At 49.3% G+C, this 25,567-nt stretch overlaps 1 protein-coding gene across 12 annotated transcripts in view; it reads left to right on the plus strand.

Moving 5' to 3' along the window:
* hspg2 (heparan sulfate proteoglycan 2) overlaps window positions 1-25,567 on the plus strand; it is a 647,132-nt gene that overhangs the window by 598,196 nt on the left and 23,369 nt on the right. For 7 of the 12 annotated variants that reach the window (XM_085966756.1, XM_085966757.1, XM_085966764.1 and 4 more), the window contains 9 exons: window positions 2,417-2,515; window positions 3,865-4,086; window positions 5,892-6,136; window positions 6,963-7,134; window positions 10,902-11,024; window positions 15,614-15,652; window positions 15,751-15,801; window positions 23,715-23,790; window positions 24,800-24,878. In XM_085966756.1, coding sequence (XP_085822882.1) covers window positions 2,417-2,515; window positions 3,865-4,086; window positions 5,892-6,136; window positions 6,963-7,134; window positions 10,902-11,024; window positions 15,614-15,652; window positions 15,751-15,801; window positions 23,715-23,790; window positions 24,800-24,878 — 1,106 coding nt within the window. The remainder of the gene's footprint in view (window positions 1-2,416; window positions 2,516-3,864; window positions 4,087-5,891; window positions 6,137-6,962; window positions 7,135-10,901; window positions 11,025-15,613; window positions 15,653-15,750; window positions 15,802-23,714; window positions 23,791-24,799; window positions 24,879-25,567) is intronic. The other 5 variants (XM_085966758.1, XM_085966761.1, XM_085966768.1 and 2 more) reach the window with 3 other exon arrangements.

Raw genomic sequence — 25,567 nt, forward strand, 5'->3', positions numbered from 1 at the left:
ATGTTATGAGGGTTCCTGCCTCTACCACCCTTTCAGGCATTGAATTCCACATTCCAACCACCCTCTGGGTGAAAAAGTTCCTCCTCAAATCCCCTCTAAATCTCCTGCCCCTTACCCTGAATCTATGCCCCATTGTTATTGACCCCCCTACTAAGGGGAAAAGTTCCTCTTTGTCTACCCTATCTATGCCCCTCATCATTTTGTACACCTCAATCAGGTCCCCCCTCAGCCTTCTCTGCTCCAAGGAAAACAACCCCAGCCTGTCCAGCCTCTCTTCATAGCTGAGGCGCTCCAGCCCAGGTAACATCCTGGTGAATCTTCTCTGCACCCTCTCCAAAGCAATCACATCCTTCCTATAGTGAGGCGACCAGAACTGCACACAGTACTCCAGCTGTGGCCTCACCAGCGTTTTGTACAGCTCCATCATAACCTCCCTGCTCTTATATTCTATGCCTCGGCTAATGAAGGCAAGTATCCCATATGCCTTTTTAACCACCTTATCTACCTGCTCCGCTGCCTTCAGGGATCTATGTACATGTACACCAAGGTCCCTCTGACCCTCTGTACTTCCTAGGGTCCTACCACTCATTGTGTATTCCCTTGCCTTATTTGTCCGTCCAAAATGCATCACCTCGCACTTTTCAGGGTTAAATTCCATTTGCCACTTTTCCGCCCATCTGACCAACCCGTTTATATCGTCCTGTAGCCTGAGGCTTTCCTCCTCGCAATTTACCACCCCACCAATTTTCGTGTCATCTGCGAACTTACTGATCATACCTTTTACATTCTCATCCAAATCATTTATGTAGATCACAAACAACAAGGGACCCAGCACCGATCCCTGAGGTACCCCACTGGACACAGGCTTCCAGTCACGAAAGCAACCTTCGACCATCACCCTCTGCCTCCTGCCACTCAGCCAGTTTAGGATCCAACGCGCCAAGGCACCCTGGATCCCATGGGCTCTTACCTTCTTGACCAGTCTCCTATGCGGGACTTTGTCAAAAGCTTTACTGAAGTCCATGTAAACCACATCCACAGCATTTCCCTCATCCACCCCCGTAGTCACCCCCTCGAAAAATTCAATCAGATTTGTCAGACATGATTTACCCTTGACAAAGCCATGGTGACTATCCCCGATTAATCCTTGCCTCTCCAAGTGGAGATTAATTTTGTCCCTCAGAATTTTTTCCAATAATTTCCCCACCACAGATGTTAGACTCACTGGCCTGTAATTCCCTGGTTTATCCCTGCTACCCTTCTTGAATAATGGTACTACGTTAGCTGTTCTCCAGTCCTCTGGTACATCCCCTGTGGCCAGAGAGGTTCTGAAAATTTGTGTCAGAGCCCCTGCAATCTCCTCCTTTGCCTCCCACAGCAGCCTGGGATACATCTCGTCCGGGCCTGGGGATTTATCCACTTTTTGGCCTGCTAAAACCGCTAGCACCTCCTCCCTCTTGATGCTAATATATTCAAGTATGTCACAGTCCCCTTGCCCGATTTCTATGTCTGCATTGTCTTTCTCCATAGTGAACACAGATGAAAAAAATTCATTTAAAACCCCGCCTACATCCTCTGGCTCTACACACAGATTGCCACTTTGGTCCCTAATGGGCCCTACCCTTTCCCTGGTTATCCTCTTGCCCTTAATATATTTATAAAACATCTTAGGATTTTCCTTTATTTTGCTCGCCAGTGTTATTTCATGGCCCCTCCTCGCCCTCCTAATTTCTTTTTTAAGTATGCCCCTGCACTTTTTATACTCCTCTAGGGCTTCTTCCGTCTTTAGTCTTCAGGATGTGAAAGGTGCTATATAAATGCAAGTTCTTTTTAACTTGCCTGCATCATCACAGCATCTCCTAGTGGTCAACCAGTTGTCTTTGATGATGAGAGTTGAACTGGACCATCCAACCGTTGGTTATCTGAGCAGTAAAATCAAATGGGTAAAATTTGAAAAGATCAAGTAACATCTTAGAAAATAAGCATCCTTCCTTTTCTGAGATTGTTGGGTCAGGACGTGGATTTAGTTACTGCAAGGAAGGTTATTTATGATGGTTAGTGACCGCTTGTTTCCCTGAAGAATGCCATCCAGCAAGTGTCCCAGAGACTGGAGCCCTACAGCTGGAGTGGTAGATACCGGTCTCACTTCTCTATTCTCCACGCAGTGAGCTCCTGTTCTAAGCCATGTCTTTATGAGAAGGTGATGAACAGATTCTGTTGGCTGTTTATACGACAGGGTGTTGGCAGAGGACTACAAGCAAGTCACCTGCCCGGCCTCTCGCCTCTCACGGTGATCTAATTTGGGGAAATTAAGGAAGGGCTGAAGGGGGAAAAAAAGTCTCTGTTGGGAAAAGTCTATTGATGTCCGAGTTGTATGATGTTGTTGATAATGCCTGTTTGTGGTTTGGGTCTGCAGAGGCCTGTGGGTCGGATGCAACTTGTGTGAACAGACCAGATGGTCTTGGTTATACCTGCCGATGCCACCTGGGCAAACGAGGGCCCAAATGTATGGATGGTGAGTCTCTCTCTTTAGTGACAAGTCAAGAAAATTAGCACACGCTTAACAATAACTGTAAATAACGTTTCAGTTACATGATATCTGTATTTGTTTTTAATCTTTGACATATTGAAATTATAGACATCTCTGAGCTTACAATGAAAATAAAATGATTCCAAATACCTTAACTTTTTTTCATTTTAAAAGTCACCTTTATTTTGTTGGTGGGGGTTCACTGGGGAGTAGAACACTATTTCCATTTTGTCAACCACTGTCAGCTCCTAATACTCCAAGGTCAGGTACGGCAACGGTCCCGTGCTAAGCAAAGCTCGCTTTCTTTCACCCTAATGATGTGCATTCCCCTCAACCGCAGAAGACCACCACCTGTTGCAGCTGTACGATTGTTTTCCCTGGAAGTTAGGTCAGCCTTTAGTGCTGAGTGATGGGCAGTGTTGTGCTCAGGATCTGGATTGAAACTGGCCAAATTGATTATTTATGGGCTCCTGACACAAAGTGAAGACTTTCATCTTCGTGATGAAATCCAGGCCCAAGAAGTGAAAAAAGAATATCCTAGTCCAAAATATAAAACCCTTCAAATGGCCTCGCAACATCCATCCCATCCTCCTCAGCATTCAGGGGCTTGTGTTCCCTTGAGTATAGAAAGTTGAGGGTGAACTAATGGAGGTGTTTAAAATGATCAACGGAATCAAAAGGGTAGATACAGGGAAACTATTTCATCTTATAGTGAATCCAAGAACGAGGGGACATAATCTTAAAATTAGTGCTAGACCATTTAGGAGGGAAATCAGGGAGTACTGTTTCACACAAAGGGTATAGAAATGTGGAATTCTCTGCCCCAACAGGCTGTGGATGCTGGGGGACAGTTGCTGTTTTCAAGATTTGGATAGAATTTTGTTGGGTAAGGGAATCAAGGGATACGGAGCAAAGGCGGGTAGATGGAGTTTGAAGTCCAGATCAGCCGTGATCGAATTGAGGGGCTGAATGGCCTACTCCTGTTCCTATGTTCCTCTCAGAGGCCCCAGAACGCAGTGCCCCCTGTACATGTCTCCATGATGCAGTCGGGGCTAGAAGGAGAGCTCTTGATCAGTCTTCCCCCCTTCTCTGCACTTAACTTGACAAAGCCTAAAAAAATGCATCTACTCTGTTGTGGGAGAATCCTGAGTGAAAGTGCCAATAGAGACTGGTATTTGAGCTGCGTGGCCTCACTGGGCATCTGCTGCTCGGGTACCAGACTGTCCAAATATTTCTCTAGGACTATTTCACCAGTATCCTCGCATTAAGTAACAATTGGTAGGTGGCAAAAGTGTAAACCTGACTCATGAGCTGCCTTTTGTTGCCTCACGCAGGTGTCTTAATTACAGTGCCTTCCTTCAGGGGAGGTGATTCTTTTGTGACGTATTCACCACTGACGAACGTTCACAATGAGCTGACGATTGAGATGAAGTTCAAACCCCGATCACCCACCGGCCTCATGTTCTACAGCAGTGGCAAGAGAATGAAAATGAACGACTTTGTCTCCGTCGCCATGCTCGACGGCCTTGTGGAGTTCCGCTATGACCTGGGGTCAGGTAGGTGGAGATTAATCCGAACTGAGAACTTCTTCCACTAACGGAGCTCAGTCTTCATCTGCTGAGCTCCCCCAATGAGCTGCTATTTGGTTTTCTCTGACCTTAAGCGTTGTACGCTCCGTTTTTTTGGGGTGCATGTTTGTGATCCTTGCCTGTTGGATCCATTTAGTCTCCAAGCAGCTGTCTCCTTGCAAAAAGAAGCTATTGCACGATACCAGAATGGAACCTGGTATATGGAGGGCAGCAGAAAGAAGACTCTGGGAGCACTATTCATCGCCAGGGTGTTAGTCTGACGGAGAACAGCAGCTGCCTGGTGAAAAATCTGCTCAATTTCAATGGGATGAAAGTCGGGCAGGTTTTACGACGGGTAGGCAATGCCCTTTGCCAGACTGCCGCCCTGATGGTGGAGGTGAAAATTACCACCTGTGGGGCTGAAATCCCTGGTTTTGGGGGAGCGCAGGATGCTGAGTTCTCCCCTGGTGGGGGAGTGGTTGCCAATGGAGCCAGGATCTGCTGACTTTCCACCCTGTTTCCACTGCAGCCCACATTCTGGTTTGGGGGAGCTGGCAGGTGAGTTTTCTGACTGCTTCTCTTCTAGCAGGGAGTTTGGGGGGGGAGGGGGGGATTCCCAGCTTATGTTGCGGATTCCAGTCAGTGCTGTGTCTGAGAGACCCAGTGGGACTTGCGCCAACTGAGAACTAGGCCTTAGGAAGGACCCAACGCTGCCTGAAACAAGGAGGGGAGTCACTTACCTTTAAATGTTGGCACTTTGCTCCCTTTGGAGCATTCTAAAACTAAATGCGTGTGATCCTCAGCCCTTCCCGTTGCTCGGGATTCCCCGGTGGGAACGCTGGATGATGCTCCGACTTCCACCAGCACAATGGGGCGGGCGTGTGCCACCCGCCCAAACTATGGAAATAACCAGGTCCTCGCGACGTGTGCCACCCGTCCATACTATGGAAATAACCAGGTCCTCACGACGTGTGCCACCCGCCCAAACTATGGAAATAACTTCGCCCCCGCGACGTGTGCCACCCGCCCAAACTATGGAAATAACCAGGTCCTCGCGACGTGTGCCACCCGCCCAAACTATGGAAATAACTTCGCCCCCGCGACGTGTGCCACCCGCCCAAACTATGGAAATAACCAGGTCCTTGCGACGTGTGCCACCCGTCCATACTATGGAAATAACCAGGTCCTCGCAACGTGTGCCACCCGCCCAAACTATGGAAATAACCAGGTCCTCGCGACGTGTGCCACCTGCCCAAACTATGGAAATAACCAGGTCTTCGCGACTTGGCTGTTGCCGTGTGGGAATCCAGCTCCACCACTCTTCTGGGATATTTCGGGCTGCGGGTGCCCATGTGCCCGCGAGTGCAGTAAAGGGGCCTCTCGAGAGGCGAAGGCTGTGTTACACCAGGCCTGAGACTGCTCAATGATGCTGCTGAGTGCCTGAACGGGAAGAGTTCCATTGCCCAGCACAATCTCCCTCACCTCACAAATATGCAAAGAAAGAGAAAGCTGTGTATTAGTAAACCACGCCAGTGGCACAGCCTCAACATTCAACCTCTGAACTTGCTGCACTAAGATATTGAACCTCTTGACTGGGCGTAAAGAGGTTCTTGACTGGGAGTAAGGAGCTCAGTCATGTGACTGTTCAGAAGTCCCTGGCTTTTCCTTGTATTGTGTGTGCAGCTCTTCATTAAAGGACAGCTTTCTGATGCTGATCCTTGGAAAGGTTGATATCATTGATATAAGTGCTTTTATTTACTCACCCCTCCCGCCGCTGCTTGGGATTTTCACAGGACTAGCTGTTCTGCAGAGCGCAAAACCAGTGGCTCTCAACAAATGGCACAGATTGAAAGCACATCGGCATGACAGGGACGGCTTGCTGACCATTGATAACGAAAAAGAGATCAGAAATGTCTCTCCGGGAAAAAGCCAAGGCCTTAACCTTCGAAGCCCGATGTACCTTGGTGGTGTGGCGAGATCAGAAGTCCTCCCCAAAGCAATAAATGTCACAGAAGGGCTTGATGGCTGTATTGCTGAGGTAAGTCTCTGGAATAAGGACAGCTCAACGCCAGCTTCAACCGCTGATAGAGGAGAGCCCTCTTATTATCACACATCGGCGCTATGTACTTTCCCACTTTGTCCCTTGTGCTGCGCACCATTCCATGGGCTGAAGGTGGGAGGGGCTTGTCCACTGCTGCCAGACTCCTCTCTGTTGCACTCTGTAATCAGTCTGTGAGAGGTCAGTGAGAGCAGCCTGCCTTGATCCATTATTCAATTCCCCCCTTCCGCCCCCATCCCCACCCCAAGTGAAACACCCTGCCTGACCAACAACCTGGCCCAGATCAGGAACACACCTTGGGGTTTCATTTCCTCTGGTGTTCCACAAGCTAATGTGTCAAATTCTTTTGTGCACTACTAAAATGAGCTGGTTTATTTTGAACACGTGAAGGACGGTGTTAAAATAGCGCAAAAATGGATTTGATGCAAATGGAATAACCAGTGCCTTACGGTGGGGTGTTTAGGCACAAATTCATGTCCAACCAACCCTGAGCACGTGTTGTAGACCTTACCACGCTCCACACGGTTCTCCAAATCAAACATTATTCTTCACAGTTGAATAAAAGCTGCTTTATTTGTTTGGTCCATTTGGAATTAAATCAACTGATCCATGGTCTAAAGCTTGACCACCTGCGATTTGATTGAAAGCAGAGCTGGCCCCTCTTCCCCCATATATCCAATCCCTTTCTACTCCGCTTGAGTGCTAACTGATGCTCCCTTTTGTTGCCGTGTACATTGTTGTCACTTTGTTTTGACACATTCAGTGCGTTGAGCTTACACACCTTGTCTCTCCCCTCTTTAACCAGGTGTCCATTAGTGGGAGGAAGGTGGATCTCTCCTATAGCTTTATGGACAGCTTGAATGTAGATCAGTGTTACGACAGCTCGCCATGTGACCGCGTGCCTTGCCTGTATGGTGGCAGGTGTCTGGTAACTGGAGAGTACGAATATCAGTGCATCTGTACAAATGAATATCAGGGTAAGTCTGCGGGAAGAAGGAACTGTCTTATTCTGCTCAAGTGCCGATGGGCAGCAGCATCAGAGTTAGTTACCCTTAGTGTAAAGTAATGTTGGGAGGTGCAGGCCAGATTTCCTGTTGCATTTTGTGTAACAGAATTTTAACCTATTTATAGGCAGATGTACAATTTTGTTGCCAACAGCACACCGAAGAAATCTTCCACCTCTTGTGGTATTGGTAGCACCAGAGCTAAAATTATGACTCTAATGACAATTATCTACCAGTTGAAGTCGCAATACATATTTTTCCATACTTGCTGGGGACTTGATGACCAAGTAAGCCTGTACAATGACCTTAACACCCTGGGTTCAGATCCAACCCTGACTGATCCGGACTAAATCTTGTCTTTTTTTATAGTTCTAGAAGTAACAGAAAGAGTAGACAAGGGTAATGTAGTAGATGTAATATATTTGGATTTTCGAAAGGGCTTCGATAAGGTCGATGAGAATAGTAGACTCTAGACTAAGGTGGAGTCAGGGGACAAGTAGCAGAATGGATCGCAAGCTGGCTACAGAACAGATAATAGAGAGCAGGGAGTTAAGGATAGCTACTCAGACTGATAAAAGGTGGGAAGTGGTATTCCACAAGGATCGGTGTTGGGACCACTTGTTCATTATTTATATAAATGATTTGGACTCTAGAATCGGAAGTACAATTTCAAAATTTGCAGACAACACTAAATTGGGGGGTATAGTTAATACTGAGGAAGACAGCGACAAAATACAAGAAGACATTGATAAACTTCCAGGATGGGGGTGTAATTGGCAAATGAATTTCTACATAGGTAGGTGTGAGGTGTTCCATTTTGGTAGGAAGTATAAGGAGGCCACATATTCCTTGGATAATAAGTGCCTAAATGAGGTAGAGGAACAGAGGGATCTATGGGTGCAGATACACAAATCACTAAAAGTAGCAGCGCAGTTCAATAATACTATTAAAAAAAAATAAACCAAGAACTGAGGTTAATTTCTAGAGGGATAGAATTGAAAAGCAGAGAAGTTATGTTCAATTTGTATGGAACCTTGGTTAGACCACGCTCGGTTCCAATCTCCATATTATAAAAAGGATATCGAGGCACTGGAGAACATGCAAAAAAAAGATTCACAAGGAGGATACCAAAACTGAGAGGATATACTTATCAGGAAAGGCTGAACAGGCTGGGGCTCTTTTTTCTAGAAAAGAGAAGGTTGAGAGGTGGCCAAATAGAGGTCTTTAAAGTTATGAAGGGGTTCAATAAGGTAGATGTAGAGAAGGTATTTCCACTTGTTTGGGGAGACCAAAACTAGAGGCCATAAATATAAGATGGTCACTAATAAATCCAATAGGGAGTTCAGGAGAAACTTCTTTACCCAGAGAGTGGTGAGAATGTGGAACTCGCTACCACAGGGAGTGGTTGAGGCAAATCGTAGAGATGCATTTAAGGGGAAGCTAGATAAACACATGAGAGAGAAAGGAATAGAAGGTTATATTGATAGGGTGAGATGAAGCAGGGTGGGAGGAGGCTCGTGTGGAGCAGAAACACCGGCATAGAATCAGAAAAGAGGATTCCGAATATGCTTTTGGGGATTCCATTTACGAACAGAATCTCCAGAAGCAAATAGCCCAACTCTGTGCCAGTGAAAGTGATTTTTGAGTCTGTTTGGTTGATCCGTCAAGACGAACCTTGACAGATCGCAAGTTCCGGGTTTTCACACATGCGCATCGCGTTTGGAAACCTGGAACTTGCGGGGCCTTTCAGAAGGATTACGACGAGCGTACAAGCATCATCGACACTGCAAAATCCGGGCCTTGGTTACAAAGCAAAAACTCTTAGCTCTAAAATGGACAGCCCCTCTCAATTGATGGCTAAAAGTATTTTAGCTTCATTATAAAAATATCCACGAGCCAGTATCCATTTGAATAGTAACTTTTTTTTACATTTATTTTAATATTTTTTAAAAACCTTGATTATAAATTAACTCATAATCACTTTGCAAACTGTCCAGACAAATAAGGGTTAATCAAATAAAGATGGTGAGAAACATGGTTACAGCTGTAACGATTATTTTTCTTATGGAGCCAGCGTGAATTTATAATTTGGACCTGTCTGCTATTTCTATAAATTTATGGTTTGGGAAACTTAAATAAAGCAATTAATGCAGATTTTTATTTATTTGAAGAGGCAGGATTTACAAAATATGTACCAATGCTTCCCGTGCTGTTGAACACATTCCTCAGTAAGTCTGAGATGTGTGGCATTAATCTGTCGGAGGGAAAGGAGGATGTGGCAGCAGAAACAGAAAGGGTTAAGCTTTGGTGGTTGTGTTAGAGTGAAAGACAATCTCTCAAGCTCACCACCGCAGCTGTGCAATGAATAACGTGCATTAAAACCCACTCCATGCTTAACAAAATATCCCATTCTTTTGGTTAGACAATGACCTTTTTGTAAAACTCATCTGAATTCTTGATAATATTGCCGTATTATTACTGGACAACATTTGATTCAGATTATCTTCTAAACACCAAATACCAGCGGCAGTTGGGAATCTGGATGAGATCTGGTCAGATGGTGGTTCTGAATGTGAGCTTAGAGCACACGATTGCCCCCTCCCTCCGCCTCATGTATAAGTTTCTCAGCAAAGGCCTTCAACAAGACCTACACAAACTGTTTTTTCTGTTTTCTGGATGTGAGAAAGATTAGTAGCAACAAAAGGGGCTAATTTTAACCCCCAGGGCAGGCGGGGGTTAAAACATTTTAAAATGGACAATCCAACCCCAACCCAGTTTTAACGGAGGTGGGTCGGGGGGGTGGCGGGCAACCAACCCGCCCCCAGGACGCAGGTCAGTCACTAAAAATATTCTAAGGAGGCTGTGTGCCTCCATTTTAATCTGACCTTTAGTTTTAACGACTGGTGACCCCGGGCCTCGGGAAACCCGGCAGCTGAAGGGAGGTGGGAAGGGCCGGATCCAGCAGGTAAGTACCTTTACGACACTGCCAGGAGGAGCAGGAGTGATGCCCACTGGCCCACCAAGCTTAGCCCCATGCAATCGGACACCCCCCGCCGCCGCGCCACCCCCCCCCCCACATCGGACTCACCTTTGCTCCTCTCCCCGACTGCCTTCCCACCCGACAGACAGACAAACTGCCAATCTGGCTGGCTGCAGCCGGGAAACCTGTTGAACAAATGTTAAATGAGTCCTGCCGTTAAATTCAGCCGGACGTGCAGGGAACACGTACTTCCGTGTATTCCCGGCCACAAATCCTCGCCTCACCCCTAAAATCTCACCCCTGCTCCCTTCCCGCCTCGCGGTTAATATCTGGGCCCAAAGGTCTGCTGCTGCTGCTTTCTACCAGCCGAAGTCACCTGCTTACAAAAAGAAAATACTGCAAATGCTGGAAATCTGAAATAAACACAGAAAATGCTGGAGCTACTGAGCAGGTCAGGCAGCATCTGTGGAGAGAGAAACAGTTAACGTTTCAGGTTGATGGCCCTTCGTCAGAACTGTAAAAAAGCAGGAAATGGAACAGATTTTTAAGCAAGTGTAGGGATTGGGAAAGGGGGGAGGGGAGGAAAGAACACAAGGGAAGTTTCTGAATTCACCAGCTTATTGCTGCCCTTTCTCATAAAATGTAACAGCTGGAAGAAAATATTGCCCCTCGCGTCTTCAATTGGAAATCTGCATTTGTTTTGAGCTGATTAATATGAGAGGAGAACTGGTGTTTAGTTTCAAGTCTACTCTGTTTCTAGGTGAGAACTGTGAAACCTTCCGGGACACGTGTCTGCAGGGAAACCCTTGCATGAACGGTGGGAGCTGTGAGAAGAGCCAGTGCTGGTGTCCGATGGGATACACTGGATCGTACTGCGAGCTAGGTACAGACTGAGAGAGAAGGGTTTGGTCACAATCCCATCTCCAACTCTTCAATTTAAAAACGTTCTATATATCCTGAAGAAAATGTTGGTCTGAGATCTAATTAATGATCTTCAAAGGGTCTCTTCGATGTTTCGACAGATGTGAGAGCATATTTGATGTAATCTATTTGCCGTTGTGCAGATGCTCTCACTGAGTTATGTTGTTGAGAAGTTATCTCTGAATGTTGCACCTGTTTAGTAAAGGAGAACGTTACTCTAGGGTGATATTTATTTAGCCACTCACGGGTTTTACTCTCAAGAACAACCATTTGCATTTGGACAGTTCCTTTAATGTAGAAAACCATCCCAAGGTTTTTCACAGGAGCCTAGTGAGACCAAAATGGACGCCAAGCCAATGAAGGAGGGATGACTCAAAGCTTTGAGAAAGAGCTGGGTTTTAAGGAGGGTCAGAGTTATACAGCACAGAAAGAGGCCCTTCGGCCCATCGTGTCCACACCGGCCATCAAGCCCTGTCTATTCTAATCCCATTTTCTAGCACTTGGTCCGTAGCCTTGTATGCTATGGCGTTTCAAGTGCTCATCTAAATGCTTCTTGAATGTTGTGAGGGTTCCTGCCTCTACGACCCTTTCAGGCAGTGAGTTCCAGATTCCAACCACCCTCTGGGTGAAAAAGTTTTTCCTCAAATCCCCTCTAAACCTCCTGCCCCTTAGCTTGAAACTATGCCCCCTGGTTATTGACCCCTCTACTAAGGGGAAAAGTTCCTTTCTATCTACCCTATCTATGCCCCTCATAATTTTGTACACCTCAATCAGATCCCCCCTCAGCCTTCTCTGCTCTAAGGAAAACAACCCCAGCCTGTCCAGTCTCTCTTCATAGCTGAAGCGCTCCAGCCCAGGTAACATCCTGGTGAATCTCCTCTGCACCCTCTCCAAAGCAATCACATCCTTCCTATAGTGTGGCGACCAGAACTGCACACAGTATTCCAGCTGTGGCCTAAGTAGCGTTTTGTACAGCTCCATCATAACCTCCCTGCTCTTATATTCTATGCCTCAGCTAATGAAGGCAAGTATCCCATGTGCCTTTTTAACCACCTTATCTACCTGTCCTGCTGCCTTCAGGGACCTATGTACATGTACACCAAGGTCCCTCTGATCCTCTGTCCTTCCTAGGGTCCTACCATTCATTGTGTATTCCCTTGCCTTGTTAGTCCTCCCAAAATGCATCACCTCACACTTTTCAGGGTTAAATTCCATTTGCCACTGTTCTGCCCATCTGACCAACCCGCCTATATCGTCCTGTAGCCTGAGGCTTCCCTCCTCGCTATTTATCACTCCACCAATTTTCGTGTCATCTGCGAACTTACTTATCATACCTCCTACATTCATATCTAAATCATTAATGTACACTACAAACAGCACCGATCTGGAGGAGAGGGAGGTGGAGAGATTTAGGGAGGGAATTGGAGAGAATGGTGCCTAGACAGCTGAAGGCACGGCCGCCAATGGTGGGGCGAAGGGAGTGGAGAATGAACAGTAGGCCAGAGTTGCAGGAACGCAGAGCTCTTGGAGGGCTGTCTGGCAGAGATAGGGAGGGGCGAGACCATGAAGGGATTTAAACACAAGGAAGAGAATTTTGAGGTGTCAGGAGATACGGTGAGCGGTTGGAGACAATAGGGGGAATTGTCCTGGTCCCCACCTCCAGCAGAGACCTATTCCTGCCATGACCACATATCTGAAACTTGGGCGCGTACTGCTCATGATTCTCTGGCCGGAATTTCCGCTGTGCCCTCTCGCCGGGCGAGGCTGGTCCGCACCAGTTAGACTCGTCAAATCCCCCCCCCCCCTCCTTAAAATGCAAGGTTTTGCACAGAGTATTTACAGTAATGTTCTCCTTTAATAATCATTTTTGCGATCCATTTGATTTCCAATTACACTTTTCCATCTGTTTTAATCAGAAAAGCTGACAGAGGCAAAGTTGGTTATTGTCGCCCAAAGTTAAAACTGAGTGAGAGATTGGGCTGGTGAAAAAGTTGATAACTTCTCATTTAGGATTCTCCAAATTCAGAAGCTAGTGGATGTAATTCTCCTCTTGTTTCACTGATATAAATGGTGTCCGACACTTTGCCTTAATGTGTTGGCCTTTTAATGTCCATAAAGTGTTCCTGTTTATCTGGACAGTTTTCACAGCAGAAGAGCTAAGACTTTAGATTGAAAAGTGATGGTTAAAATCTGTTAGTTACTCCCATGGGGTCATTTCCTAGTTAAGTGCTGCGGGCAGGCACCTCAGTTGCATATCAGAATCGCGGACGAATGCTGCACCCACAATTCCCCGCCCGCTCATTGGCATGGTTGGAAATCCATGTGCCAGGCTGCCCGGGTTTCTGATCGGCCCTTCCAGTGGTCATAGACTGCAGCAGTGCCAAGCTGGAAGGTGGCTCCGTATAAACGCCTCCTGCCGCACACTTCCCATTTGTAGATGTGAAAAATAATCATACAGTACGATTCACCTCAGATTGCTGCTGCCCTCAATGGTGAGCGCCTCGATTTAAAAATTCTCATCCTTGTTTTCAAATCCCTCCATGGCCTCGCCCCTCTCTATCTCTGTAACCTCCTCCAGCCCGACACCTGCTGCCCCCGCCCGAGATATCTGGGCTCCTCTAATTCTGCCCTCTTGAGCATCCCCGATTATAATCGCTCCACCATTGGCGGCCGTGCCTTGTTGCCTGGGTCCTAAGCTCTGGAATTCCCTGCCTAAACCTCTCCGCCTCTCTACCTCTCTTTCCTCCTTTAAGACGCTCCTTAATACCTACCGCTTTGACCAAGCTTATGGTCACCTGCCCTAATTCCTCATGTGGCTCACTGTCAATTTTTTTTGTCTTTTAATGCTCCTGTGCAGCGCCTTGGGACGTTTTACTACGTTAAAAGTGCTATATAAATACAAGTTGTTGTTGTTGTTTATCATCTAGTTGTTTCCCAAATTCCGAGAACCTGTCTCATATTCCGGGCAGTCATACATAAACTCACAGTATTGAGATGATCTTTTAAGCAGAATAAGTCTGTTTTCAGCGAGTCGGGTGTAGCCGACGATCAATGGTCAAGTACCGCAATCAATTGCTCTGCAGTCTCACCGATTGAGAACAGATCGGTTAGACTTGGAACTTGCTTGTGATCATTTCCTTTAGTCTCGAGGGTCATTATTGACAACTTTGAAGAGCGGTTTAGCAAGAGCAAATCATTATGCTAACCGTGTTCTTCCTGCAGTCACTGGGAGAATTCCAGTGCGAATGAAGGTCAGTGGAAGTTCTCGCTGGTGAGGTGATGCAGTGTTCCACGACCCACCACCATTAGTCATAGATTCCCCATAGTTCTTCTTGGAGCAGAGCTGGGCATTTTCATCGCGAGGAACATCAGGTGATGAGTCAGTCTTGGGGAGCTCTTACAAAACCTCCAAAGCATTCTGAAAGCTTGGCACTGCTGTGACTGCAAACACCCAACAATTAACGGCCTCCGCCTGGAATCTAAATCAAACATTGGACTGAAAGAGGGGTTATAGATCCATTCACCTTTCACCAGCCGGATCTCCCACAGTAATTGACTGAAAGAGGGGTTATAGATCCATTCACCTTTCACCAGCCGGATCTCCCACAGTAATTGACTGAAAGAGGGGTTATAGATCCATTCACCTTTCACCAGCCGGATCTCCCACAGTAATTGTACTGGTTATGCCGGGAGTTCCTTTTGTCCATTAATTACTGATGATTCATTTCCCTAAAACTCTAGTTGGATTTTATATATTTGCACAATTCTGCTCAGTTCTGAAGTATTCGTGATCATGTAATGCAGCATTGAGTTCAAGGCCAGGTGCTGTCAGTTAGCCCTTGACAAAGGAAACCATTCCTCTCGGTTCCTCCTTCACATACAATGAAAGCGGGGAAAACGTGTCTCTTTACAGGTCATGTGAGCTCTTCCGTTCTACAAGGTTTTGTTCTTCTCGTGTTCAGTAGCAAAAGAAGATCTTGCATTTATACAACACCTTTCACCTCAGCACGTCCCAAAGCGCTTCACAGCCATTGAAGTACGTTTGATTTGTAGTCACTCTTGATATGTAGGAAACACAGCAGCCAACACAGCAAGCTCCCGCAAACAAAATAAACAGCGAGATTATTTGTTTTATCCGCGATTTTTTTTGCCGCTTCCCACCGACTTCCTGCGCAGGAGGTGAGGGATCGTGTCACATCGGCCGTGGGATTTAAGGAGACCCGGGAGTTAAAATCTGCCCAGAGTTAAAATCGGGACCTATGTCTTTTTTACTTAAGTTTCTGACTTTTAAGAGCGATACGTTGCTTGCATTTACTTCTACTTCGGTGGGCTTAAATTAAAAACTGCAATTGCAGCATCAGTTGATTGCTGACAGAGGATCATTTTGCTCGAGTCTCCTGCTCATGCCATTAAAAAAACTGGGAGGGAATTAAAAGTAGGCATTGGGTACAGTATAGGTCAACAGGGGTCAGATGGCCCATGAGGACATTGTGAGGTGAATTGTCTTTCAAGGACTGTGTCTCACTGGATTTATTCCTTTGTATGTGGAAGATGAACTACACTCAAAGAATAAAGATGATCGTGTCAAAGGTGGGTACACTAACATTTCTATTCCCCCAAACTAGGAGACTTAATGATGCATGACAAGATACAATAGCTTGTTAATGACTTTATTTACACCTATACAGGAATGCCTGCTGTCACTCCAGCACCAGAATGGCACTTGGAGGGTAGTGCGGGTAATGTCACTTAGTCTGAGTTGACCTTTAATCTAACAGGAAGTGGTGACGGTGTCTAATTTGGCACGACTCCTAGACCTAGGTGCCTATAAATCCCGTTTGTAACGTGTTTGTTAAATGATGCACTGAAGCCTGAGGGGAGGGAGGGATGTATATTTTTACTGAAACACACTGGATTTCTGGCAAATACGCGACAGCGTGCCTCGGTCTGAGACAGCGGCTGATTGATTGATTGACAAAAACGTTGCCCAACAACAGGCCCAATATCGAGAACTCCCTCCAATATTTAGCGTGAATTCAGCTTTTAACACACCTTTTTGTTTGGAGCAGCAATTTCAAGGGCACTTTTATTTTTGAGGATTTTAGTTTTGTCTGGGTTGCCAACTCTGGCTGGGTGTAGTCCTGGAGGATTCATCGCATGACCTCTCGCCTCCAGTCGGCCAAACAACCTTTTTTCCCCATCTCTAATATTTTTATATAACTAATAAACGGAAACAAAACAAACACTTTTTTATAATCCCCGAAGATATCTCTCCCGGGTGCTCTCAGCAGTGGCCAGGAGATTCATCTTTAATTCCCGGAGACTCCAGGGCAACCCTGGAAGGTTGGTAACCCTAGGTTTATCCCAGTTTTTCTTTCCCCTGGTGGGTTGATCATCGGCACACATGGGCGGATGGGCCAGACTAGGTCATGACCTTTTCCAATCAATGCTATCATTGGCTGAATGGATTGCAGTAAACAGAATTTGAATGCGATGGGCTAGATGACTCATTCCCAACATGGACTGTCTTGGGACTGGTCACCAGGACTCGATCTCTACCTTGGGCACTACACCTGAGCTACCAGATCACCCTGAAGGGAAGGACTAGCAATGGTTTGCTGTAGAAATTATTACATAAAAGATTGAAAAGCAATCAGACTTATGGGTTGGATAGGCACTCCGATGGCTGCTGCTCAATGTATGAGGAAGTCTTTGGTGTTGTAACTTGAAAATGGAGTGCGTAAAGAAATAGCGCTGAAGTAACAGAGTAAGAGTGGTGGATAATAATTGGCATTGATTTGCACTTGAGGGGAAGCTCAGGGCCCAAATCCAATCCTGTAGTGCATCATTTAGCTATAATCTAGATCTGATCATATACTAACTAACACTTTCATATAGTGTCTTTAAACCATCGATTGGAATAAAACCCAGTGCTATGCGATATACCCCATGTTATCTAAACTACTGAGGGAGAAAATTAGATCAGTTTTAAAAAAAAACCTGTTGAGGATGAAGTGTTTTGATGACTTAATCATCTACCACACAAACCCTTTCAGCTGAAGATTCAACCATATCTGTGTGGTTTGGAACTCTGACTCTTTGTTCACCCCTGGAGCACGTGCTTAACGGCACTGTCTTAATTAGGGAAAGTTAATTGTACTGCAAATGAGGACTACAGATGGACACCTTCAACGCAACTCTGGTTCCTGTCCTTTACTCCTTGTCTCTCGCTGCTTGGTCTTCATAAGGACACAAGAAATCTATACTGGCAATACTCACAACAATAGTTCAAGGCACTATATGAAAGAATTCACCAATTTAACCCTTTCACCCACGGATAGTAGTTTGTGATATTCCTGGATTGCAAATTCTGTTAAACGGTTACCAGAATTGAGTACGATAGCAAAATACTGCAGATGTTGGAAATCCGAAATAACAACAGAAAATGCTGGAAAAACTCAGCAAGTCAGGCAACATCCGTGGAGAGAAATTTGAGTTGACGTTTCGGGTTTGACCCTTCTTCAAAACTGGAGAGAAAAGGAACTAGATCGAAGGCAGGGCTGCGATCGGACAAAAGAATAAAAGAACCAAAAGAAGTAAAAGAGATTAGAAGCTAGACGAGATGGTAATAGGCTGTGATTAGGTGTAAAGTGTACTGGCAGGGCAAAAGATAGCTGCCAGGTGTGAGAGAGAAACAAAAGGAAAGGAGGGGGGGGGGAAAGGAAAGGAGTGGAAAAATATAAGTGAAAATGAAATAGGGGCCGAGGTTATGATCTGAAATTGTTGAACTCGATATTGAGACCGGAAGGCTGCAGACTGCCTAATCGGAAGATGAGGTGCTGTTCCTCGAGTTTACGTTGAGCTTCCGTGGAACAGTACAAGAGGCCAAGGACGGTGAGGTCCGAGTGGGAATGGAGCGGTGAATTGAAATGACAGGCGACCGGAAGCTCGGGGTCACCCTTACGGACTGAACGGAGGTGTTCCGCAAAGCGGTCACCCAATCTGCGTTTGGTCTCCCCAATGTAGAGGAGACCGCATCGTGAGCAGCGAATACAGTATACTAGATTGCGAGAAGTACAAGTAAATCGCTGTTTCACCTGGAAGGGGTGTTTGGGGCCCTGGACAGTGGGGAGGGGGGAGGTATAGGGGCAGGTGTTACATCTCCTCCGCTTGCACGGGAAGGTGCCAGGCGAAGGGGAAGGGCTGTTTGGGGTGATAGAGGAGTGGACTAGGGTGTCTCGGAGAGAGCGGTCCCTGCGGAATGCTGAAAGGGGAGGGGAGGGGAAGATACGTTTGGTGGTGGGATCACTTTGGAGGTAGCGGAAATGCCGGAGGATGATCCGTTGAATGTGGAGGCTGGTGGGGTGAAAGGTGAGGACAAGGGGAACCCTATCGTGGTTCCGGGAGGGAGGGGCAGGGGTGAGGGCAGAGGTGCGGGAGATAGAACTGACACGGTCGAGGGCAGTGTCAACTACGGTAGAGGGGAATCCTCGGTTGCGGAAAAAGGAAGACATGTCTGAAGCACCGGTGTGGAAGGTGGCATCGTCGGAGCAGATACGGCGGAGGCGGAGAAACTGGGAGAATGGAATAGAGTCCTTACAGGAAGCGGGGTGGGAGGAAGTGTAGTCCAGGTAGCTGTGGGAGTCAGTGGGCTTGTAGTAAATATTGGTCGATAACCTATCCCCAGAGATGGAGACGGAGAAGTCGAGGAAGGGAAGGGAAGAGTCAGAGATGGACCATGTGAAGGTGAGGGAAGGGTGGAAATTGGAGGCAAAGTGAATGAAATTGTCAAGTTCGGGGCGAGAGCAGGAAACTGCACCGATACAGTCATCAATGTATCGGAAAAAGAGGTGAGGGAGGGGACCTGAGTAGGACTGGAACAAAGATTGTTCCACATAGCCCACGAAAAGGCAGGCATAGCTAGGACCCATGCGGGTACCCATGGCAACACCTTTGATTTGGAGGAAATGAGTGGAGTTAAAGGAGAAGTTGTTCAATGTGAGAACAAGTTCAGCCAGGCGGAGGAGGGTCGTGGTGGATGGGGACTGGTCGGGCCTCTGTTCGAGGAAGAAGCGGAGTGCCCTCAGGCCATCCGGGTGGGGGATGGAGGTGTAGAGGGATTGTACGTCCATGGTGAAAAGGAAGCGGTTGGGGCCAGGAAACTGGAAACTGTTAAAGTGGCGGAGGGCGTCCGAAGAGTCGCGGATGTAGGTGGGAAGAGACTGGACAAGGGGAGAAAAGATAGAGTCAAGATAGGAAGAGATAAGTTCCGTGGGGCAAGAACACTCAATATCGAGTTCAACAATTTCAGATCATAACCTCGGCCCCTATTTCATTTTCACTTATATTTTTCCACTCCTTTCCTTTCCCCCCCCCCTCCTTTCCTTTTGTTTCTCTCTCACACCTGGCAGCTATCTTTTGCCCTGCCAGTACACTTTACACCTAATCACAGCCTATTACCATCTCGTCTAGCTTCTAATCTCTTTTACTTCTTTTGGTTCTTTTATTCTTTTGTCCGATCGCAGCCCTGCCTTCGATCTAGTTCCTTTTCTCTCCAGTTTTGAAGAAGGGTCAAACCCGAAACGTCAACTCAAATTTCTCTCCACGGATGTTGCCTGACTTGCTGAGTTTTTCCAGCATTTTCTGTTGTTACCAGAATTGAGTGTTCAGTAACACATCCTGTGAGAATTTGAGTCAAATTTTGTACAGAATTAATTTTATTAATGAAAGCACGGTTGATTATGTGTTTAAATAAGTGATGGGTGAGAGTGTTAAATTAAAAAAATGTGTTTACGAGTCAGTGCGAAAACTATTTAAAATGGCAAATAAACCATTTTTCTGCTTTATCGAATAAATTGCAATCCTTGCTCATGGTTGATTATCTTCCCTCCCCAGAATGGAGCTAAAAGGCTAATTGTTGAAAACCTTATGCATAGAATGAGAGATGCATCTAGAGTAATGGACACTAGGCAGGGATTGCAAGCGTGCAGTTAGATTGAAGGGTTCAGTTGATATAAACAGCAAGTCAGAGCCCCTGCAGTTATTAAAAGAACCCCAAGAGTAAACTACAGCCTTGACATCAGTATTTGCTGTCCGTAATTTTGATAACCCATACAGTTCCCATTTGATGTGAGAGTTTTAACCTGATTCGTAGTTACTTTGGTGCCAGCAATGGCTGTCAGATGGACCTAGTCTGGTGGGCCAGTCCATGTCCTCAATACACAGAGTCTCCCAGGGGATGGCCTCCTTCTGCTGCCATTGTTGCAGCTGATCGAGGACTCGTTTATTACTAAAAGGTTCGATATTCAGTGTATATATTATCATCTGATACCTGTGCTTTTATTGGAGGAATTATTTTTCAACCCGTTACATTTAAAAGCAAGAAAAGAAAGAACTTTCATTTCTGCAGCGTTTTTCACACCCTCAGAACATCCCAAAGCCAGTGAAGTAATTTTGAAGTATAGTCACTGTTATAATGCAGGAAACGCAGGATGTAAAAGATCCCGTGGCATATTCGAAGAAGAGCAGGTGAGTTCTCCCGGTGTCTTGGCCAATATTTATCCCTCAAACCAACGCCTGAAACAGATTATCTGGTCATTTATCTCGTTGCTTTTTGTGGGAGCTTGCTGTGCGCAAATTGGCTGCTGCGTTTCCTACAACAGTGACTCCTCTTCCAAAGTACTTCATTGGTTGTAAAGAGCTTTAGGACATCCTGAAGCTGTGAAAGGTGCTATATAAATACAATTCTTTCTTTTACCCCCTCAGCCACCATCACGGGCAAGGCATTGAGACAATGTAAAGGGCAGGGCCAATCTGAGGCAACTCGAGCACCAATGTCGCTTGCACCAGGTCCAGTTTCTCGTGTTTCTGGTGTCTTGTGGTCCATTTGGTCTTTCCCCAATCCTTCCCCTTGGTGACAATTCCTGCTGGGTGCTTCCTGTGCATAATCTAGGGCTCCTTCTAAGAGAGAGGGAAGTGAGGTGTCTGTTCCTGGGTGTCTCTGATGTATCCTCAGGAGGGAAGGTGCGGGGGCCCCAGTGGGGAAGGTGCGGGGGCCCCGGTGGGAGAGGGAAGGTGCGGGGGCCCCGGTGGGAGAGGGAAGGTCCGGGGGCCCCAGTGGGAGAGGGAAGGTGCGGGGGCCCCGGTGGGAGAGGGAAGGTGCGGGGGCCCCGGTGGGAGAGGGAAGGTGCGGGGGCCCCAGTGGGAGAGGGAAGGTGCGGGGGCCCCGGTGGGAGAGGGAAGGTGCGGGGGCCCCGGTGGGAGAGGGAAGGTGCGGGGGCCCCGGTGGGAGAGGGAAGGTGCGGGGGCCCCGGTGGGAGAGGGAAGGTGCGGCGGCCCCAGTGGGAGAGGGAAGGTCCGGGGGCCCCAGTGGGAGAGGGAAGGTGCGGAGGCCCCGGTGGGAGAGGGAAGGTGCGGGGGCCCCAGTGGGAGAGGGAAGGTCCGGGGGCCCCAGTGGGGAAGGTGCGGGGGCCCCAGTGGGGAAGGTGCGGCGGCCCCGGTGGGAGAGGGAAGGTGCGGGGGCCCCAGTGGGAGAGGGAAGGTGCGGGGGCCCCAGTGGGGAAGGTGCGGCGGCCCCGGTGGGAGAGGGAAGGTGCGGCGGCCCCGGTGGGAGAGGGAAGGTGCGGGGGCCCCGGTGGGAGAGGGAAGGTGCGGGGGCCCCGGTGGGAGAGGGAAGGTGCGGGGGCCCCGGTGGGAGAGGGAAGGTGCGGGGGCCCCGGTGGGAGAGGGAAGGTGCGGGGGCCCCGGTGGGAGAGGGAAGGTGCGGCGGCCCCGGTGGGAGAGGGAAGGTGCGGGGGCCCCGGTGGGAGAGGGAAGGTGCGGGGGCCCCGGTGGGAGAGGGAAGGTGCGGGGGCCCCGGTGGGAGAGGGAAGGTGCGGCGGCCCCGGTGGGAGAGGGAAGGTGCGGCGGCCCCGGTGGGAGAGGGAAGGTGCGGGGGCCCCAGTGGGAGAGGGAAGGTGCGGGGGCCCCGGTGGGAGAGGGAAGGTGCGGGGGCCCCGGTGGGAGAGGGAAGGTGCGGCGGCCCCGGTGGGAGAGGGAAGGTGCGGCGGCCCCGGTGGGAGAGGGAAGGTGCGGCGGCCCCGGTGGGAGAGGGAAGGTGCGGGGGCCCCGGTGGGAGAGGGAAGGTACGGGGGCCCCGGTGGGAGAGGGAAGGTGCGGCGGCCCCGGTGGGAGAGGGAAGGTGCGGGGGCCCCGGTGGGAGAGGGAAGGTACGGGGGCCCCGGTGGGAGAGGGAAGGTGCGGCGGCCCCGGTGGGAGAGGGAAGGTGCGGGGGCCCCGGTGGGAGAGGGAAGGTGCGGGGGCCCCGGTGGGAGAGGGAAGGTGCGGCGGCCCCGGTGGGAGAGGGAAGGTGCGGCGGCCCCGGTGGGAGAGGGAAGGTGCGGCGGCCCCGGTGGGAGAGGGAAGGTGCGGGGGCCCCGGTGGGAGAGGGAAGGTGCGGGGGCCCCGGTGGGAGAGGGAAGGTGCGGGGGCCCCGGTGGGAGAGGGAAGGTGCGGGGGCCCCGGTGGGAGAGGGAAGGTGCGGGGGCCCCGGTGGGAGAGGGAAGGTGCGGCGGCCCCGGTGGGAGAGGGAAGGTGCGGCGGCCCCGGTGGGAGAGGGAAGGTGCGGGGGCCCCGGTGGGAGAGGGAAGGTGCGGGGGCCCCGGTGGGAGAGGGAAGGTGCGGGGGCCCCGGTGGGAGAGGGAAGGTGCGGGGGCCCCGGTGGGAGAGGGAAGGTGCGGGGGCTCCTTGGCACGGTCATCAGCAGTGTCCAGGGTTCGCTTCTGAAGGTTTCTCGACGTCTGGAGATTCGGGGGACCGGGGGGGGGGGGTGACCTCCAGTTTTAATTCTCTCTGTTCTGCTGTTTGCTTCCTTGGCCTGCAATGAGCTGACTGTAATGGATGATTAGGGTCGATTTTAACTCTGTAGGGGATGGGAAAGTAATTCTCACCCACAGAGAGTTCAGCGTGATTTCTGGGGCCGTTTTAACTCCCGGGCCTCAGTTAACTGCCTCACGCCAGGAGCGAGGTCAGGGCCGGCAGGTGGGCACAGGAATTGAGTCAGGAACCCAATCACTGCGGGGTCCCAAGGGAACGGTCCCCCGCCCTGAGGTTAGCGCTGGGGAGTGGGGCTTGACCGAGGATGCCAGGGCTGGGAGGGAGGGAGAGGTGAGGCCGGGGCTGAGAGGGAGGGAGAGGCGAGGCCGGGGCTGAGAGAGGGTTGGCAGGTGGAGAGGCCGGGACTGAGAGGGGGGGAGAGGCGAGGCCGGGGCTGAGAGAGGGTTGGGAGGTGGAGAGGCCGGGCCGGGGCTGGGAGGGAGAGGCGAGGCCGGGGCTGGGAGGGAGGGAGAGAGAGGCGAGGCCGGGGATGAGAGGGGGTTGGGGGGTGGAGAGGCGAGCCCAGGGATTAACATCTCGTGAATGAAACCTGTATACAGCACACGTAAAGTGGTTCAGTAACATTATTTTGTGGAGCCAGTCTGTATTGTAACGAGATTTAGATCAGGTGGATTGCAAAGTCTGTCATAGCTCCTAACATAACAGTTTGTTTTTTAAAGTTCCACCTGTGGCTGATTGAGAAATAAATCATTAGGTGAAAACCTGAGTTGTATAAAGGGAGGTGTTCTATTGCTGTGGCTTGACACTGATCAAATCTTTTAATATTATCTCTGTGCAGATTCTCCTGTGCAGTACGGAGCGTTCTTCCACAATGGGGGATATATCGTGTTGCCAAAACAAATGTTCCCGAGGAGGTAAGGAGGATGAGTGGGTGCGGGAGCGTGCACTCGATTCAGGCACCCGTCAGCCCTCCAGTGATGAGTCGCGTGTCCGAAGGCCACTCGCTGAATAGGGCCAAACATGCCCAGTGATCACAACATGTGAACATTTAACTCTGGGGCGGGGGGGGAATTAAATAGAATTTTGGATTTTCTCTTTTTCATGTATTTAAACCCTTCAGGGCTCAAACTCTGCGGGACTTTGATCTCCAGCCGGGATTAGCCCAATGAGAAATGATCCCGCCAGACTTTCTGGGGTTGGCGGAGGTCAAATAATTAAATCTGACGGGCCCCTAGGGGCACCTCTTTGCCCTCCCCCAGTCCGGGGCAGATGGTCACTCCAAGCTGGGGGTAGGGTGGGTGTTGGGCAACCTGCCCACCCCTCCCCAAAATAAGTACCTTCAGATACCCCGGTGACCCCCTTTATTCAGAATGTTCCCTCTTTCTCGGGGGCCTGGCCCTCAGTGGGCACCAGTTTCCACCCCGTCAGCGTCCAGTCTGCCTCCTTCGACTGTCGTACGGGCGACTGCTGTTCCACCAGATTGGGGGGTGAGCAAACCCCCCTCCCCCAGCCATGCCCCTGATACAGGTAACCTTGGGTGAGGGGGCTGAGGTTCCGCCCCAAGCAAGGCCCACGGAGCAGGCCGGGACCGGGTATACCGGGTTCAGGCCCAGGCTCCGTGAGGCCTAACGCCCAGGCCCAGGCTCTGTGAGGCCTAACGCCCAGGCCGGGACTGGGTGTACTGGGCTCAGGCCTGACGCCCAGGCCTCAAGGAACAGGCCGGGACCGGATGTCGAGGAGCACTCCAGCCCAGCTTACAGCATGAGTCCCCCCCCCACCCCGCCCCCAGAATGGCCACGGATATTATGGACCTTTTGAACCAGAGGCTTTTCTTCTCCTTTGGGTGTGTTGGGAAGGTGCTGTGCCTATTTAGAGGAATTTAATCTCTTTCCATTTAAAAATCCTGTGGTTGACTTTTCACAGTTCTCCAACTGCCCCTGAAACCATTGAAATGGAGGTTCGCACAAAGTCTCTCGATGGCGCCCTGCTCTGGCAGGGAGTGGTAAGTGTCTCCAATATGTCCAAGAAATTGATGTGAACATCTGGAATTCGTGGTCTATTGAAAACCTTTGAAGTTCTGCCCTGTGAGGGGTGAAAATCGCCTTTTATCTGCTCTGTGTAACTAAAGCACTAACGTGCGCTTCATAAAAAGGTTACACACTGCCCACGTCTGTCTGTGACACAAGTGCCAGTCTGTCTAAATACCCATTAGAAATGGCAGCCCTTCCAGGCAGAGAATTCCACTTTAAGTAACATAAACAGCGACAGATGGAGGACTGGTCTGTTTCGAATGAGGGTTGGTGTTCTGACTTACTCCCTGTGGAGGAACCTCACCCGCAGAAGAGGATATCGGGAGCTCAGCCACGTGCACGCTCATGGTCTGACCTTTGTGTGCCCCGTGAATCTGGATGGTCCATGCTGAAAATGATGGTTGTTAGTGTAGTGAGTCGCAATGAAAAATCCCACCACTTTCTGTGTGCAATCACATGACTGATTTTATTGTCAGTGTTATTTTTAAGTGTCAGCCGTGCCTCAGTGGGTTACACACTCGCCTCTGAGTCAGAAGGTTGTGGGTTCAAGTCCCACTCCAGGGACTTGAGCACAAAAATCTAGGCTGACACTCCAGTGCAGCGCTGAGGGAGTGCTGCACTGTCAGAGGTGCCGTCTTTCGGATGAGACGTTAAACCGAGG

This window comes from Somniosus microcephalus, chromosome 25 (genome assembly GCF_052327205.1).
Source record: "Somniosus microcephalus isolate GS21.2 chromosome 25, FLI_Smic_1.0, whole genome shotgun sequence".
Lineage (NCBI taxonomy): Eukaryota > Metazoa > Chordata > Chondrichthyes > Squaliformes > Somniosidae > Somniosus > Somniosus microcephalus.